Source organism: Meles meles, chromosome X, assembly GCF_922984935.1.
Source record: "Meles meles chromosome X, mMelMel3.1 paternal haplotype, whole genome shotgun sequence".
In the NCBI taxonomy this organism is placed as follows: domain Eukaryota; kingdom Metazoa; phylum Chordata; class Mammalia; order Carnivora; family Mustelidae; genus Meles; species Meles meles.
In genome coordinates, this window is record NC_060087.1 from 95,031,204 (window position 1) to 95,049,369 (window position 18,166).

Sequence of the window (18,166 nt, forward strand, 5' to 3'; positions counted from 1 at the left end):
ACCTTAATCATGACATTGTCAAATGCCTGTCACAATTTTGGCAGGCTGGCTTTTAGCTTGTATTGTTTTATGATTCCTCCACCCTCTACTCCTCATGTCATTCACTGGAAAGAAAAAGAGGTCAAAGCAAAAATTATAAGTTTGAAAATATTCTTTGGTCATGCCATCAAGAAATTGCAAGAAAGATCTGAACATGAGAATGGCACAAATACTGTAGGGATCATCCCAGGAAACAACATACCCACCCAGGTGAGTAGTACATCACATCGGAGATCCTGGGAGCACAGAGAATTGAAGGTCATTGAGAAGACTAGTGGCTTGATGAAAAATATCTAGACGGAAACAACACCATGAGATAAATACTCTGTTCTCATGAACGTAGAAGTACTGGTAAAGGTCATGTACATATCTCAAAACCTAAGACTGGAGAAGAGATGTGATTGGCCCCATATCACATGGTTAGTGGAGAGCTGAGTGACTACTAGAACTCAGGTCTCTGAATCCAAGTTTAGGGCTCTTTCCATAGGCTGAATGTCGGATAGCAACAGACTAGTCAGTGTGTGAGACTGGAATTTTATGCCAAAGCTTTTGAAGGAAATGGCCAAGCCCCACTTCACTGCTCAGAACCAAGAGCATCTCATCAACAATAAAACTCAAAGAGGATAAATTACTAGAGAAATAACCAATTGCCAGGCTACACTTAGTCCTTTCTTTCCTGAAGGATGGCATATTCGATGTTTGGCTACCACTCACAGGCCCTCTTTTAAAGCACAGAATCTACTTCGGTGTGAGACACCTTGATGTATACACTACATATGGCAAGGTAGTTTTCAAACTGTCTCCTTTCAAAGAGCCCAGCCTGGCTTCCTATATTTGCTCTTTTCCACTTCATGCTCAGGCCAATCTTCTCAAAGCCTGTCTCCAGGAATTGAATCTGTGGAAGGTTGGGGAAGGGGGGATCTTTTGGTAAGACAAACATCATCTTTCCAGCCTTGATTGGCTCAAGAGAAGGTCAATGGTAAATGACCTCCATCTTGGGTCATAATGTATGGCCACATGGCCTTTTTGATTGAGCCCAATGTTGACTGAAAGGGTCATAACACTAAGAGGAGGGAGAGGTTGGCTTTGGGAGAGTTGGAGGCCAGGGAATATAAGTAAGACCAGATGTGGCTGGAGGGGGCAGAGATGATGGGGGGTTGGCTACACAAGCAAAGTAAAGACACATTCACCTTGGGAAATGCACTCAACATTTTCAAGATTAAATCCAGCTTGTCTTCCTGTATTTTCTGTGATTGCCTTTGTGCTTGTAGCACCCAGTTATTTAGTTAAGCAAGATGGAGCAAGTTTTTTCTGGAATACTTAACAGCCACTCAAACATCCTCTGTGCTCTCATTTTTCCTATTTCATCATCTTATGGTTCAAAACATTTCATAAAACTCCTGTTCTAGCTTCCAAGGCTATGGGTAATCTTGGAATCAGCTTAAAACCCTTTCACATTATTCTGAGACCTACAATTCCCCATCCAAGTAGTTGGTACTAGAAAGAAAGATACAGAGACATAAAATAAATTCATCCAATTGAAAACTGTCCTAACAAAGCTAACACACATACTAATGGCCATATTTATCCCTTGGGCATGTGTCTTGAGGCAATGATAAATCTTTGACTGCACAGACCTTGGATGTGGACAAAACTGAAACCAGAGATGCCAATAAGTGTAGCATGAATATGGATGGGGTGCAGACCAGCTGCATTCCTGTTTAAGATGCCAAAAAGCTCAGAGTCTATTATTAAAGCTCTGCATCTCTAATGGAAGCACCAGCTCTGTGCTTCACAGAAATGAATTTAAGGTTAGACTACAGAGCTACTACAATCAAGTGAACCAGGAATTTGGGTTCTAGTTTTTATGCACCCATGATCTTTAAGCATAAAAATGTGGCCTGTTTATAGAAATTAATATTTGGATAATTTTGTCAACACACTGCAACAACCACTCCAGCTGCCAAAGAATCAAAGAACAACCTCACCAGAGAATTAAAAATATGCATCATCATCTGGACCTTCATATCTTCCCTGATCTCCTGGAAATCCATTATAGCCCACGGGAGTAGCAAGTGTCCTGCCAACTACTCATTTCATTAGCAACTCCTTTAGGTGAGGAATAAATTGAGACCCCTTTGTATTAATGATGCTTAGTTTCCCCGTCTACACAGACCCCAAATATCTCAGAGGCAATGGGTGAGGAAATCTGCTTTCCATACTGGCAAAACTTAAGGCCTAAAAAGATTAAGGGCTCCAAAAGCCATCCAGACAAAATAAAAACAGAGAGAAAGAGATGACAGCCGTGTCTGCAGATTCCCCATCAGTCCTCGTAAGCCCATCAATCAAATGGCACACACAAGGACAGAAGCAACAGTAAATCTGGAATCATCAACTGGGCTGTTTTAACTGATCAATTATTTAAACAATTAGGCAGAAAACCACGTGATTTTTGTCTACTGGGGATCCGGTCAGAACAAGGCCAAAATGAAGTGATGGTCTTGATTTCATGATTAAAATGTTCCATAACAAAGAGCCTTGACCATGCATTGTCCTTTCTGCCTGGTGCCACATTTAGCCAAATACACTTGCACTATCCAAGCAAGTCCAAGCCATTGCACCACATGTGCCTTCAGCCTGCACAGAGGAAGATCATATTCCCAAGCAGCAAGAATACCCACCAGTAATCAAAGTGACTGACAGGTGTTAACATTAGAGCTGTCATCACCAGAATTGGGGAATGGGCTGGGCTCCAAAATTTTGAGTTTGGCTAACTTTCAGTATACTCAGCACCTATTTTGTAATTAGTAGGTTTGTCCCTGTACCCCCAAATTTTGTTATTTAATGTCCTTGCTGTAACCATACAACAATGTTTGATTGTGGGTTACCCTATGCATACCAATCTTACCAGTGAGGTTAGGGTAGTTAGTTCCTAATCATTCAGCATCTTCTGTAAACAGCATTTCCTCATGTGCTCTGCAGAATATATATATATATATATATATATATATATATGTATGTATGTATGTATATTCCATAAAAAATGTTTGTGGTTAAATAAAATTGGGAAATCCTGGGTCTAAATTAAATGGGTTTCCTTCCTGTAGGACTTCTCAGAACATTCAATGTGCCAACAAGCACTGTGAATCTCTAAGAAAGGCATATAATTTGCAGCATTTCACCACATTATTTGACCACAGAACCGTTTTATGAAAAGCTGCTGGGGAGCAGGAGATGGGGACAATTTTTAGAATATACTCTGGGAAATGTTGTCTTAAAGGTCTGCCCTCCATGATTTCCAAGTAAGTAACAAATAGGAAGGAGCTCCCCAGGGGCAATACACACTCCTTTGGAAGTCTCCTATATTTTCTGATGAACGAAGGATAGTGTTTGGGGCATTGAGAACAGAGGGCTTCTCAGGACATCTCAGAACATCTACCTGAACCATGTGAGAAACTCTGTCAGTCCATTCAATCAATAATCACATATAGAGATTCCATAACGTATCAGCAGCTGAGCATTAAAAAAAAAATGTTTGAGACTGCTTTAACTTTGCACAGTGAAGACGGAGCTTACAGAGATAATAAGATATTAAAAACAGGCCTTTAAAGATAGCCCCAGGGGTCCAAGTAGGCAGAGGGAGACAATTTTTTTTCAGGGAAGGGTGAGGGGCAGAGGGAAAGAAAGAGGGAGAATCTTAAGCAGGCTCCACCCCCAGTGCAGAGGCCAACATAAGGCTCGATCTGAGATCATGACCTGACCCGAAATCAGTAGTTAGACTCTTAACCAACTGAGACACTCAAGCACCCCCAGAGGGAGATATTTTAAAGAGAATGAACTATATAGAGAGGCAAGGATGCCTGCCAAGACATTGTTCTGCTCCCTTGAGCACTGCTTCACCATGTTTCTATACACACATTATGTCAAACATTGACATTTTGTAATGTGTTCCCCAAAGAAATGGGAGTCAGTGCTTGAAGGAGTTGGAGAAAACGTCCTGTTCTGCGTGGCCTGCTGTAGGATGAAAATCCACCCATCACTGGACTGGAGCTCGCTCACCTGGGAGATAGGGATGTTGCTTCATTCAACATTAAGAGTGACCCCAGAATGCCAAGATGTGGTATATTGCTACAAAGTATTGGAAATTCATGCTAAGAATGACGGCGGTAAAGTGGAGGGAAAAGAAATATCGTTTATTGATATATATGTAAATTGTTTAGAAATTTACATATTTTGTCTCATTTAATGATGAATTAATTGTATGCATACATATTTACATCTTGTGTTTTAATTTACAGAGTGCTTTCATATCCATTATTTCTTTTGATCTTCAGGAGAATTCTCTGAGCTTAAGTGGGGCAGGTGTGACCAGCCCCTTTGTACAGAGAAGCAGAAGGCTTCAGATAGTTAAGTGATTATCCCAAGGTCACACAGTAAGTTGCAATATGACGACTAGAAACCAAGTCTTCAGATTCCCATTCTTATGTCCTTGATTTGTGTTTGTCATACATTACTTCAAGAGACTGAAGGTATAGAGAAGTAGACTTATGCCCAATATAAGGTGAATCTTTCTAAAACTCACAGCTTTTCAACAGTGGACTAGGCTGAAATGGTTATAGAGTAGTACATCCTTACCATAAGCAGGAAATTAAATATCATGGCTTCTCAGGTCCCTGCCAATGCTAATATCCAATGATCCTAAAATTCCTAGGTTCTATTTTTCGAAGATGAGGTTTCCAGTGATTAAGCCTATTCCTGGGAAGCTCCTGTTTATTATATACCTGGTCCTTAGGAAAGAGATACTCTTTGAGAGACGCTGAGGAGTTCGGACTTTTCCCACTGTGGGTAAATTCATTGCTTTGGTACAACACACACAAATCACATACAACCAATGCTTCCAGGTGTTGCTCAGATCACAAAATGAGGAACAGATAGAGGTCCCAAATTTAGAAATGTTCTCACATACATGAGTTTGGGTTTTACCAGAAATGTAAAATCTTGAAACACCACAGTCTATGTCAGAAATTTTCGGAGGAGCCATAGTTCTGCATTTGAATACTCATCAGTCATGCTGATGCATAGAGTCTACTTCTTTTGAATCTATCTAGTTGTTCAAACACCAAAGATATTTTAAGGGGTAGAAAGTATGGACTGATAATAATCCACAGTTGTCTTCTCTGATGGGAGACCAGGATTCCCTTTAGAGCCAACAGAACCAGCTACCGTTCCAATTCCTTTGGAACGTATTTTGTCATACAATTACAGCTTCCTATGCTCAAGAGAATGGTGCATCTGTCTGATGGAGACGCCTGGCTGCATTCTTTCCCAGATATTAATATAGGTGGCACTTTAGTAGCATAACCAATGACATGAAGAACCTGATTTGGAGAGGAACAGATGGCAGCATCTTTCTTGGGCTAATTTTAGGATCCTGAAATAGTCCCTTTCTCACACAAAACCATCAGTGGAACCAAATTAAGACAGCTATGTCACATGGAAAAGGGAGAAAGAAAAAACATGGTCTAGTGTGAGGCAAAGACAACGAACCCACACTTCAGTGCTCCCCCAGTATCTGAATCCTTTCATCAACTATGAGGGGTTATTTCAACCTCTTTTCACCAGAATGGACCCTGAACACCAACAAGAGACTGCCTCAGAAGAAAGGAGCCAACAAATCTTATTTTGAGTCATATGCATCGAACCATCAAGGTTGCATTGCATAATAGCTACATTACTATTCATAAGAATGTGTAGGACCTAGGTTCTAGGTCCTCTGCTTAGCAGACCAGAACGTTGAAGTTAAGTGACCATTCAACTTGAAAAGACAAAAGCAGAATGAATTTCAAAGTCTCAGACGTATGGTCCATTGCTTGGACCTTTCTTCCCAGGGAGACCTAAAATACCAGGTAGCGATAATGGAGGTGGAAGAAGAGACCCCCCCCACCCAGAAATGATGCCTCAGGTACGGGGTGGGCATCCAGGTATCTGGAAGAACTGAGAAGAAGAGTACTTTGAAAAAAAAGTACTTACCTGTTTTCCATCCAGTGTGTAGAGTTTTTTGACAACCCCAGTCTCCAGCTTGATGGCTTCAGTGATATCAGTGAGGACTTGCTCAAAAGAGTGGGCTGTCTTCTTGTTCAGAAGCACACGTACGGCCTTCCGAGGCTTCACCCCACTGCGGATGATGGTCACCAACTTGGGGCGCACAAAGTCCTTGTTCTCTCTGGCCTGGGCACTATTGCTGCTAGCCAGGGACTGGGGGGCTTTCATATTGGCAGATGTCTTCACGTTGACAGACCAGTTGGGATTGACATTCTTGGTGTACTCCACCTTCTTAAAGAAGTTGTCTGAGGAACAAACATAGCTTTCCCCTAAGGGAAGAAATAAGTGATAATTAGTTGAATAGCAGATACTTGGACTATTCTAACCAAACCAATGCACGCTGACCTTGGAGTAGGACTTTTGGATATATGGTGATAGTAACCAACCATAGGCACAATTTCTAATTGGACAGTCTCTCTAACAACTCACCTCGTTTCAAATTCAAGGGCAAGTCATCAGCAAAACATTCTTCATTATAATGGCATACATAAGTGGGCAAATACTATAAAGCTAAGGGTTTCAAGGACAATGAACACATCTAAATATAATCCAATAAACCAGGTTCTCAAGCTTCGCAGGATTTTACTGCAGTTGAAATGCCTATGCCAGATTCTCAGATGTTTGTTAATATCTAGGAGGCATTACTGGAGTGTTTTTAACATGTCTCTATTTCTTAATGTTCCTGTCCTGTTTCTGAACTCACAGTCCCATTCCATTTCCATGGTTATAGTATAAGCCAAAGAGAACTCTCAGAATGAATACAGTTTATTCCAAGTTAAAGTGACCTAAGTGTCCTTGCATACTGGGCATAGAGTTCATATTTGCCAAGAATCCAGATTGTCCTTTGCAGAGAGTATATGGCTAAGTATAGAATACTGAAATGTGAAATGTGTGTGTGTGTGTGTGTGGTGAATATATATACATGATGTGTGTGTGTATAGTTGTGTCCTTTACTGCTCACCCCCAAATCCAAGTGGAAAAACTGTCTAAATAACAACATACATGCACACACACACACACCGTTGCTTGTGTTTGCAAATCCAGCCATTGCTTGAGAAATACTTTCCTCTGCTTCCACCACCCAACCCTCATCTTTCCATTTTCCTAAACACTACACCCTCGATCTGTGTGTTCAAGGCCATCTTCACCAGGGCTCACCTTTGGCTGCCACAAGTAATGAGGTGGAGATGTGAGAATACATTATACAGCCAGCTATGGATTGGAGGAATCTAGCATAATTTTCACATTTACCTTGGGCTGGAGGAAATGAGTAACAGCGGAAGAAACACAAGGGCCAGAGGCAAGGGGCAGAAGCGGGGAATTAGACACCAGGGACTAGAAGCTAGAGAAAAGAGGAAGAGAGGTAGGCTCAGTCTGAGGGAGACAGAGTATTGGAAAATGTTGCATTTGTTGCGTAAAACACATTAGCCTCAAGGTATACAGAAGTTCATCCAGAAGTCGAGCTGTAGAAAACTAGTGTGAGGGGCACCTGGGTGGCTCAGTGGGTTAAAGCCTCTGCCTTCAGCTCAGGTCATGATCTCAGGGTCCTGGGATCAAGCCTCGCATCAGGCTCTCTGCTCTGCGGGGAGCCTGCTTCTCCCTCTCCCTCTGCCTGCCTCTCTGCCTACTTATGATCTCTCTGTCTGTCAAATAAATAAATTAAAAAAAAAAAAAGAAAACTAGTGTGAGTTAATCAGGCTTAACTCATCAGTAATAACTTTAAATAAATAAGTAAGTGAACCCTGACCAGGGCAAAGAAAGCATTAAACACAATTATAGTCTGTTGGCTCTTCTTTGGTCTCAGCAGGAGAACCACGCAGGGACATTCAGAAGCATTGGGTTGATAATTCACTCCTTTTGCAAATATCGATTGCTTTGCTGTAGCACCAAATCCTTTAAGTTGTGTTAATTAATAAATTTCTCAGTTAGTGAGGAGAGAAGATTCAGTCAGATTCTCTAGGGCACTTTTGTGGACATTTATGTGTATGTGTGAAGGGGCAGGGTGAGGGGCTTCCAACACCGCCCTGAGTCCCAGAGGCTATTAGTCTTCTGTCTTGACAAGATCAAGGGATGGTTTGTAGGTGAGCATGGGCATCCTCTCCCACTCGGTGCACATGCACACACACACACACACACACACACACACACACACACACACACACAGAAAGAGAGAGAGAGAGAGACCTCCAGGATGGAGTAGTCAAAGAACTCAGCCAAAAGAAACCCTAATTTCTCTGGCTCCCTTGCTGGCTAATCCAACCTAACCCAAGTGATTAGAGGCTTGGGTCTTTAGTTTGTGACTTAAGGAGTGAAGGGTCCCTTTCAATTCCATCTATTCACAGCCAATATCCCCTACACCCTAGAAATGGTCCCTCACCTTAGCATACCACCAGATTCACAGGTACCTTCCAAGAGGTTAGTGTCTTTGAGTCAGACGTTTTCCATAACTTGTCAAGTACTTTAAGACTCTGACAACTGGTAGTGCAAAAATGTGTGAGGCTATATATTTATGATTTCACTCATCTACAGTCTCCTCTGGAGAGTCAGCTGTGTAGCCCTATTGGGACTCTAGACTTATTTTGCTCCCATCTCTTAAACCTCTTAAGCCTCTGAACTATGAGTATGCTTAACCACCCCCAGATGAAAATGAACATGATGGCAGACAGCTATAGTATCATATGGCACCAAGAACTTTCCGAAGGGCCCAGCTCTCTGCCAAATCTATGTTGTGATCCTTCCAACAGTACATTTTAGTCTCTCCATTCTCTCCTTTTGGCCCCAAGATGGAGTAATGGAAAAAGAACAGCTGATGTGATGTCAGTAGGAATGGGATCTCCAATACACAGTTGTGTGTCCTTGGGCAAGTTACCTAACCTCCCCTGGCTTCAGTTCCTTGTCTGAAAAGTGGGAATGATAATAACAGTACCTACCTCACAAGGTGGGAGCGAGGCACAGATCAGATGGTGGCTAGCAAGTGCTGAGCCCAGAGCCTGGTGCACGGTAAGCACTTGATAAAACCCACCTCTCATTATCATTAAACCCCTAATCTGAAGGAATGGAGAAAGAACAAGAAAGAAAGAGCAAGGAGGAGAGGAGGAAGAAAGGGCTGAGAGAAAGGAGATGAAAAGAGATAAAAAAAAAAAAAAGATGAAAGAAAGTGAGATGAAAAGAGAAGGAGCAAAAGCCCAAAGAAAGAAAAGAGAAAGAAGCAAGGGCAGCCATCTTGGAACTGAGCTATGATGGTTACATAGTATGACCACTGCCCAGGCCTCAAAGATAAGGATTTCCCGCTCGTTAAGAGAAAGTGTCTGTTTGCTGAAAATGCCATACCCAGGAGCTCAATGGTTAACCCCAGCGAAGCCACTTGCTGCCACTGCCGATGCACAGTGAGGGCAGGATATTATGTAAGACTTTATTTTTTTTAGGGCCATTCTAGGTTCACAGCAAAATTAAGGGGAAGGGGCAGGGATTTCTCACACGACTGTCCCCACACATGCATAGCCTGCCCTGTAATCAAGCAGCCCCTACCAGAGGGCGGGATATTTATGGCAGTTGAGGGCGGTACTTTGGGGAATCAGACAGACCTGAATTCTGGTCCTAATCAGGCCTTTATGAGCAGTGTGACCTCAGGGAAATCACTTAATCTCTGAGTCCCAGCTTTTCCCTCAACAGATTGAAAGTATTACACTAAGAGACATCTCAGTCCCCCTCCAGCCCTAAAGGTCTATAAGAAGGAATTTTCTTCTCTTTTCCAAGCCCAGAAGGCAGTAGGAGGTAAAGTTATTATGGTCATTAAATGTTAAAGAAATAGGTGCCTACTGCTGAGGACTCTCCACTTGTACTACTGGAAAGACATCAAACACGCTCCTTCTCTAGACCAAGGCCTCCTTGTTCTGATTTTGCAAACATCTGCAATGTCTGCTGCCAGAGCTCCGTGCTTCCTGCACACCCAGCTCCCTGGCACTTGGAGCTGGATGAGGTGTGTTTCAACTTTACACAGCTGGGTTCCCATCCTGCCACAGCATCCAAGGGCCATTTCCCACCCATAGAGAGCCTAGAAGGCAAGCTAGCTTCAGAGGCAAGCAAGGTGACAATTGGCTGGAACTGACAATCTGCTTCAGGATGAGGGGGTAAGGAAATGAAGTCATGGAAGCACAGCTGAAAGTGCAGGAAGGGAGCAAGCTGTGGGCTCAAGATGATCTAATGTCTACCTCCATTCACTTTCAGTAGGGCCCCATTTTCAAAAACATTTAGTGCATTCATGTTTCCTCAGTGCAGAAACACTTCTGACTGGGCTTCCTCCTCTTTGCCAGGGCTTCCTCACTCAAGAAGGGAAATATTAAATGATACTTTATTGTATGCTCATATCTATTAATGATGCATCTCTCTCCCAGGTATCTTTAAATCCTTCTCTTTGGCAATGTGCCTGCTTTAGTAGCTAGAGGATAAATTAGTGGGAGGGTGGTTTCATCTCATCTCATTACTTTTCAAATGAGCTATGGCAAAGGAACTGGATCATAACTAGTGTCACCATTCAACTCAGATTTTCCAACAAGACCGTCCCAGTTGGAAATATTCTGTCCCGTGTTCCACGTAACAATGCTCAAAACAGTACCCCTAAGATTGATCTGGGTACTCACAAACAAGGAACTGGGGAAAGAATTGGGCAGGAAGGGAAGGAGAATGAATTAGAGATGGAAGACTAAGCAAGACAAAAGGGAAAGTCACTGGTGGGTTTCATTCATTGATCTACTGGGAATATGACTAATACATATATGACCACAGCCTTCATGGCTTCACTGACTCTTTGTGTACCCAAGGAGCTGTGGAAAAGCTGACGTAAATAACCTGATTTGGGCCCAAAACTTTCCCCTTATAACTTTCAGTATCTAACAGACAGTAGACTAGAGGTATTAGACAAGGAGTATCACAGGCCAGAGTGATTATTAACCCATTGTTTTTTATTTCATTTTATTTTAGTCTAAATATTTAATAAAGTGGCCATTTGAAAACAGTATGTTCTATGTTCCATCATTCCTTTAAGATCTACAAAACAAAAAAGCAAAACAAAAACAAGGCCTTCTGTACTCCTAGGAACTCCCACCACTGTAGTTATCTGAAAGGAACCTCAAGATCACCTAATCCAGTATTTCTCAAGTTTAAGTGCTCATAAGAATCACCTGGGAACATTTATAAAAAGACAGATTTGGGGGCCTTAACCCTGGAGATTTTGATTCAGTAGATCTGGGGTGTGACCCAGGAATTGATATTTTTCCAAGTCTCTGAAAGTTTGTGAAAGGCAGCCAGGTTTGGGAACCTCTGGCCATCCCAACTCTGCACTAGCATCATCATTATTATTACTTTTTTTTACACCGTTAACAATAATACCTTGTCAAAAACATCTTGTCAGTGTGTTTTTCTATTTCTCATTATATCCTCTCAACCACCCTGATAGATAACAAAGGCAGGTGTGACTAATCTCTTTCTAAAGATAAGAGTATTACAACAGGGACACAAGATGTGGCCCATACATGCAATGGAATGTTATTCCTCCATAAAAGGGAACAAAGCGCTGATACAAGGCACAGCACAGAAAACCTTTGAAAACATTTTTCTAAGGGAAAGAAGCCAATCACAAAAGACCACACGATGTATGATTCAGTTTATATAAAATGTCCATAATAGGCAAATCTATAGAGACATAAAATAGGTAGGTTGTTGCCTAGGGATGGAGACAATGAGGGAAATGGGCAGTGACAGCTAATTGGTAAAAATCTGGGTGAATAAAATGATCCAAAATTAGATTACAATGATAGTTGTACCACTTGGTTAATTTTCTAAAAATCACTGAATTGTACACTTAAATGGGTGATTTTTATGTTATACAAATTATACCTTAAAATGGTTGTTTTCTTCAAAAATGCTGTTTTGAAAAAGAGAAGGTTATTCACAGTGATGATAAGGACAGACCTATGGTCATGCTATTAGCGAGCTATAAACAAGGACAACTCAACAGTCATAGATATCCTTTACTGAGTGTTACTCTATGACAGGAATAATAGTGCACTTCATGCTCATTGTCTTATTTAATCCTCAAAGCAGATCCACTTTGCAGATGAAAAACTGAGGTCCAAGGAGTCTAAATGGTTTCCCCAAGGTCACACGAGCTAGCAGGTGGCAGATCTTGGATTGACAACAAATCTGATTCCAAGGATTTCTTTTCCTGTGATAACCTTCTGCCTCTATGACTAGAACCCACTAACTCTGATTCTTCATCAGGAATCTTTCCAAACTTTTCCAGTGTGAGGTCTCTTGGGGAGCAATGTGTATGAAATGTCTTTAATCTTTCATTCATCATCTTCCAATGGTGAACAAGGCAAGGGACTTCTCTCCTCCACTTCCTAGAAGGGAAGTTCCAAAGGACAAAACAGGAGAGAAAAGAATTTTCCCTCTTTATCTTGCTTATCCCAGTACCCTTTCCCATCTGACTCTGCAGCAGTGGGAAAATGGGTCACATTTCTCAACGCTAGCCTAGGGATACCCCAGAATTTCCTTGACTGCATTGGCAGTACTCAGGACTGGGAGGGGGTTGAGGGCCACTACAGCTTGTGGTTGTAAATGCTATATGAATAAATCCAACTGAACCTTATTTACATTCTATATAACCCAGGATGTACTACCATGCATCCAAGGGAGGAATCCAATGTAGCAGGACTCCAAAGTGTCAGAAGAAATGGTGCAGTCTTCAAAATTACATTTATTATCTATACAGAACTGAGATTATCACAACACACACACACACACACACACAGACATCCAGGAAGAAAAAGCAATACCAAGGACTTGTCCTTGACCAAGGTATGTTAAAAAAATGGATTTGTGGGGGGGAGATGTATGCATGATACTTCTCTTATATCAGACACAAGAACATTCTAATTCCTACTCTGAATACAATGTCCCTGGGTTCAGAATTCTGCCCTGGCATCTGTCATGGTCTTTAAAAAAATCACAGCTAGGGTAAATGATGACACACTGGGTGATTCAAGGTGCTTTGTGACAATTATTACAGAGACACCCCTCAAATTCACCAGAGATATGGATCTCACAGTGACAAGAAACACACCCTATCAATTACTATGTTGGACAGCTCCCTCAACCTCACTCTGAGTCCTCCCAGTTTACCCTGACTCTCCTTCAAGACAAGGGCTAGGATAGTCAATCCTCCGATGTGCAGAAAAACCCTAGGATTAACCTCTGCCTGGCCATCCAGCACACCATCTACACGGTCTAAGCCTTCTCCGCATTATTTTTCAAGGTCAGCTATGTGGCAAAACCTCAGACTTGAACCCTGAGACCCAGATCCCATAGCTGTAGGGACACTGTCGTTTAGAAGTAACTGGCCCCAAATCACTTGACCTGACTTGAGAAACAGCAGCTATGTGTGAGAACATGGTCTCGTGCAAGGGAAGCCCTCATGCTCCTTTGTCTGAGAGCACAAGAAACCTAGAAGCAGCGAAGTGGAGGAGGGGTACTCCCACACCAATTCATTTAATGTGCTGATTCCCATTCCCTGTTTGGCTGTTTCATAATTTGGTTTCCCAAGAGATCTGCCTGCTCTAAACTCACCTGTGTCCAGGGAATGGAAGCAGGGGGTGGGGGAGGAGAGAGGGCTAGAGAGTCAGAGAGAGGTCTGGGGGAGGGCCATTTGCATGATCAGTTGCTTACATGTTATAGCCATTTAAAAGCGGGCATAGGGAGGCATCCACAATATGAAGGACTCGACGAAGTAAAATATTAAGCATGTGTCCCAAGATCTATTTTCTAAATAACCACAAAAAAAAGGTGTTGTGAGTGAGCAGGCTCTGGTAAGAGCAGAGACTTCCCTCATTTCTAAGTTCTCAGCAACCTTTTCATAACATTCAATTGTAAAACCAAAGTCTAGAGACATTTGAAAGGAATTTAGGTACAGTGAGTCAGTTCCTATTCTAATAGAGTCTTTATTAAAATACCAGACATACCTCCAGCTTTCTTTGGTATTTCTCTCAATGACCTCAGCCTTAGGGACACACCCCAGAGTGGGCTTTTTAGAAGCGACAGCTGAGCAGTGACCACTTACCTAAAAGTATAATCCTTTGTGAATGTGACCAGGAAGTCCTGTTTTTAGGAGGCAGGTTTCCATGCTTTGCAATGTGCAAATAGCCTCTCAGCAGTCCAAAGGATATTTGGCTATCTTTCTGTGAACCCAGCCAAGGTTCCTTCCTCCTTTTACAGCCCTAATGAGTCGTGGCCTGCCTCAATAACGTTACTTAGAATTAATTATGAGCAAGATCTAGAGTAAATGACACAATTCAGATTTCCCTTTGTACACCCCGACAGAGAAGCACAATGCATTGTCACCACCATCCATGATCCAATGCCAGCAGAGACCGAAGGCCGTGAAGGCTAATGGCTAATGGCCCCGTCAATGCCTACAGGCTCAGCAGTAGCAGCATCAACCTGGCATTCTGACAAATCTATCCCCAAATTTGTTTTTTCAGCGTACTCCAAGAAATGTCAGCACAGCCAAGGATGCCCCCCCACCCCCCACCAAAAGCCACCACCCATGTTTTACCTTCCTCCAGTTCATCCATGCTTCCGATCTTCCTGGATCCATCAATGGTGTAAATGTAACGCACTCCCTGAGGCAGGTTGATGTTGTCAGACAGAGATCGAGTCAGGTCAGCTAGCAAGGCGTCAAAGCTGCGAAAACGGTCAGAGGACACAGCGTACACAATCCCCTTGAAGTAGCGGTCCCCATTGCGGTAGAAACGTACCTTCTTGGCTTTCTTCTCATTGCTCAGCGCCTGCAAGGTTCTGGTTCGGTAGAAGCTACAATGGGCACTGTGAGTGGGGCTGGGCAGCCCATTCATTCGTGAGCCTCGCATGTTCCTGGATGTCTTATCTCTTTCATCAAAATGTCCAAAATCAAGTTCCATATTTCGGTGGAACCTCAGACACCTGAGTGTTGGACAAAGGGGGATGAAAAGAGGCAAGGAAAAGGGGGAAGGGGGGGAGAATTCAAATATTAGCCAGATCCAGTTTTGCAATCTGCTGCTTGTAAAAAGAACTGGTTGAAAAAAGCCCGTGACCCATCTGCTGCTTGCCCCTGACCTTCAGGAATATTGATCTTAATAGACAAGAAGGAGGGGTTGGGGGGTGCTGCTGGTGGTGGGGGGTTGGGGTGAGAGATAGGGAGGGAGGCACTCTGGGCGCTGTTCCAAACAGAAGAGAGGGAGGGATTTTGAAATCGCTCGAAATCCTGGGACTTATTGACAGTGGCTCCTATCAAATTGTAACTTCGGGCTAAATACATTAAAACTGGCATCTGTTTCCTCACACATGCCCACATGACTAACAGTTGTAAATGAATCCATAGCCCGACAAAATCCCCTTGAAGAGAATAGAAGGCACTGGCTGACGTTCACATCTCCAGTTTAGGAAGCAATCTTTGTGCCTCAGTAAAAGGACTCATGGAGGGGAAGGTTTTTCTTTTATTCCAAACCCCCTTGCCTACTCTATGTGTGCATCCCTCCTCACCCGACCCCCCAGAATAAACCAGGATTCTCCTTTAAAGGGACAGCCTCCAGGGAATAGCTGGTGTCTTTGTACTATTCATCGAACCCTTCCCCACCAAGCTGGGGCAGCTATCCAACATTCATAAGAAATAAGCTAGGGGAAAAAAGGATTAGAAAAATCAGTTATTTAACAAGTTATTAGCTCTGCTTTCTCCCTGGTACCATTTGGTCACAAAATCCTTTCCTTTCTTTTTTAATTTTTTTTAACATGTGCTCTATCCCTCCCCAACAAGGCAGCCGCACCTCTTAATGGAATAATTTAATCGTTGAAAGATTCCCAAATGAGTCCCTGGGAAGCATATGGGACCTTTTGAAACAAGCACACCTTTCATTGTTCTGGTTTTCTACCCTGACCGGGCATTTGCCCCTCAAGAAAGCAATTCACCCCCAAACTTGTCTATTGCCCAGGTGCATTAGCTGAGGCAAAAGATGGTCATTTGTCAGATTTGCTTTTTCCCCTTCTGCTGAGCCAGAAAGAGAAAGAGAGAGAAAGAGAAAAAAAAAAGAGAGAGAGAGAGAAAGAAAGGGAGAGAGAGAAAGAAATGGAGAAAGGGAGAAATAATTGGAGAAAAAGAGAGAGAAATCCAAACATGAAACCAAACACAACAGAAGCCTCGAGCATTAGCAAAGGTAGTGACCACAGCCTAGGAACCCAACTATTAACATGCATCTCACAGATGGGAATAAAAGGACTCACAGAGCAAGCAGGGCTCAGCTGCTACACACTGCCACATCGAGATATTTGCAAGGGACCAGGAGGACAGGAGATAAAGGAGGACTGGTGCCTAGGAGGCTTGCCAGGCTCAATCCCCCTTTTCTTCCAATGTCACCATGACCTGTGCTGAGCTCAGCATTGTCTCTGTCAGACAACCTGCAGTGGTGAGAGACCCCACCTCCTCAAGACAAGTAGCAAGCATTTCCCCAGGCATGCCAGTAACACTTGGCTTTGCTTTAGGATCACGGGTGGTATTATTCTAAATCAACATCACAGTGAAAACAAATGAACATCAAACTCACTTTTCCAAAGGAAAATCCCAGGTAGAGGCTTAGGAAAAAATCCGATAGAATAAGGCAAAATAAAATTTAAGAAAAATTAAAAAGGAGAAGGAGAGAAAGAGAGAGAGCTAGAGCAAGCCCTTTGCCTTGTGCTTTTACCGCTTGGCATCTGTTATATTCTGCCTGAAAATCACTGGAAAGCCCCACTCACCGGTTTTCTGCTGGTTGGGTGGAGATGCTGAGAGAAAGAAAACCAATCTCTCTATGCCTTTGTTGTCTGAGCTCCAAGCAAGAAATTCCTGCCAGGGTGGATAGATGCCTTCTAGGTCCTAGTGCCTTGTCCGGCTTCTCCCCTATAACCAGGCTTAGTGATTCCCCCCAACTCCTATGATTAATTACATGCTTTTTTTTTCCAATTCACAGGCTGCTTTAACAGCTAGAAAGGTTTCATTTATAACCAACAGGAAATTGCAGGGTGGCAAAAAAGATTGCACAGGCAAGTGCAGAATGGTCTAATGAGCAATGTGCTAGCCCCCCACCCCACACCCTCTTTTTTAAAGAGAATTGGCAATTTCATTTGGCCAAAACCTTGGCCTAATCTGCCTGGGGACCAGACTCAGGCAGTCAAACCAGGCTTCTCAGAAATTGTAGCTCTCTTCCTCTCATCTTCTTGAGACAAAACAATCTAACCTGAACGTTCTTGAAGACATCTTTAGTTCATCCATCCAACAACTGGTTGTTTTTGAAGTAAGGTCAGTGGTGTAGACTACAAGGAAGAACAAAAAAGACGACAAGGGAATAAAATTCCAGAATTTCATGGGGGATGATGTCAGCAAAAGAACTCCAAAGACCTTTTAGTTTGCTGTAATAACCTGGTTAATAGGATCTGTGGCATTTACCTATGAGAGTTTGTGAGTTCAAATCCAACCCAGAGACATTTCTATGTGAAGTGAGTCTGATGGCTACAAGATAAACATTAATGGCTCCTCAAATTTCCTGTTGGTTACAAAGTGTCTTCTTTATATCAAATATGTTAGAAAAGGGAAGGAAGCAACCACATTAAATGTATTAAATCAAATCAAACTATAAGAAAAATAAGGGAAAGGTGAGAGAGTAAAGGAGGGGTGGGCTATCATCTTCACAACAGAGGCTATGTGTATTAACAGGCAGAAACACTGTGACTCCATTGTCGCTTGGCTTCCAGAAAGCTCAGAGTTAATAGCAGGCTCCTTAATGATCTTCTATATGATTTCTAATACAATTCACCCTCCTCTTTAGATATAGCTGTTGATGACTAGGTAAGCATTTTTGTGATGCATGTGTTTTACTATAAGATGCCTCAAAGCAGGATTTAAAAAAATGACATTCCTTTTCAGGAAGGTGTTGGCAAAGGAAGCCTAAGCTGTCCATGTCAG

General features: G+C 42.6%; 1 protein-coding gene across 1 annotated transcript in view; it reads right to left on the reverse strand.

The window, feature by feature from the left end:
• DCX (doublecortin) overlaps window positions 1-17,016 on the reverse strand; it is a 115,035-nt gene extending 98,019 nt beyond the window's left edge. Inside the window, exons 1-3 of the mRNA XM_045996547.1 lie at window positions 16,963-17,016; window positions 14,753-15,138; window positions 6,070-6,410 (exon numbers count right to left, since the gene is read on the reverse strand). Coding sequence (XP_045852503.1) covers window positions 6,070-6,410; window positions 14,753-15,116 — 705 coding nt within the window. The 5' untranslated portion in view covers window positions 15,117-15,138; window positions 16,963-17,016. The remainder of the gene's footprint in view (window positions 1-6,069; window positions 6,411-14,752; window positions 15,139-16,962) is intronic.
• Between the last annotated feature and the right edge of the window lie 1,150 nt (window positions 17,017-18,166).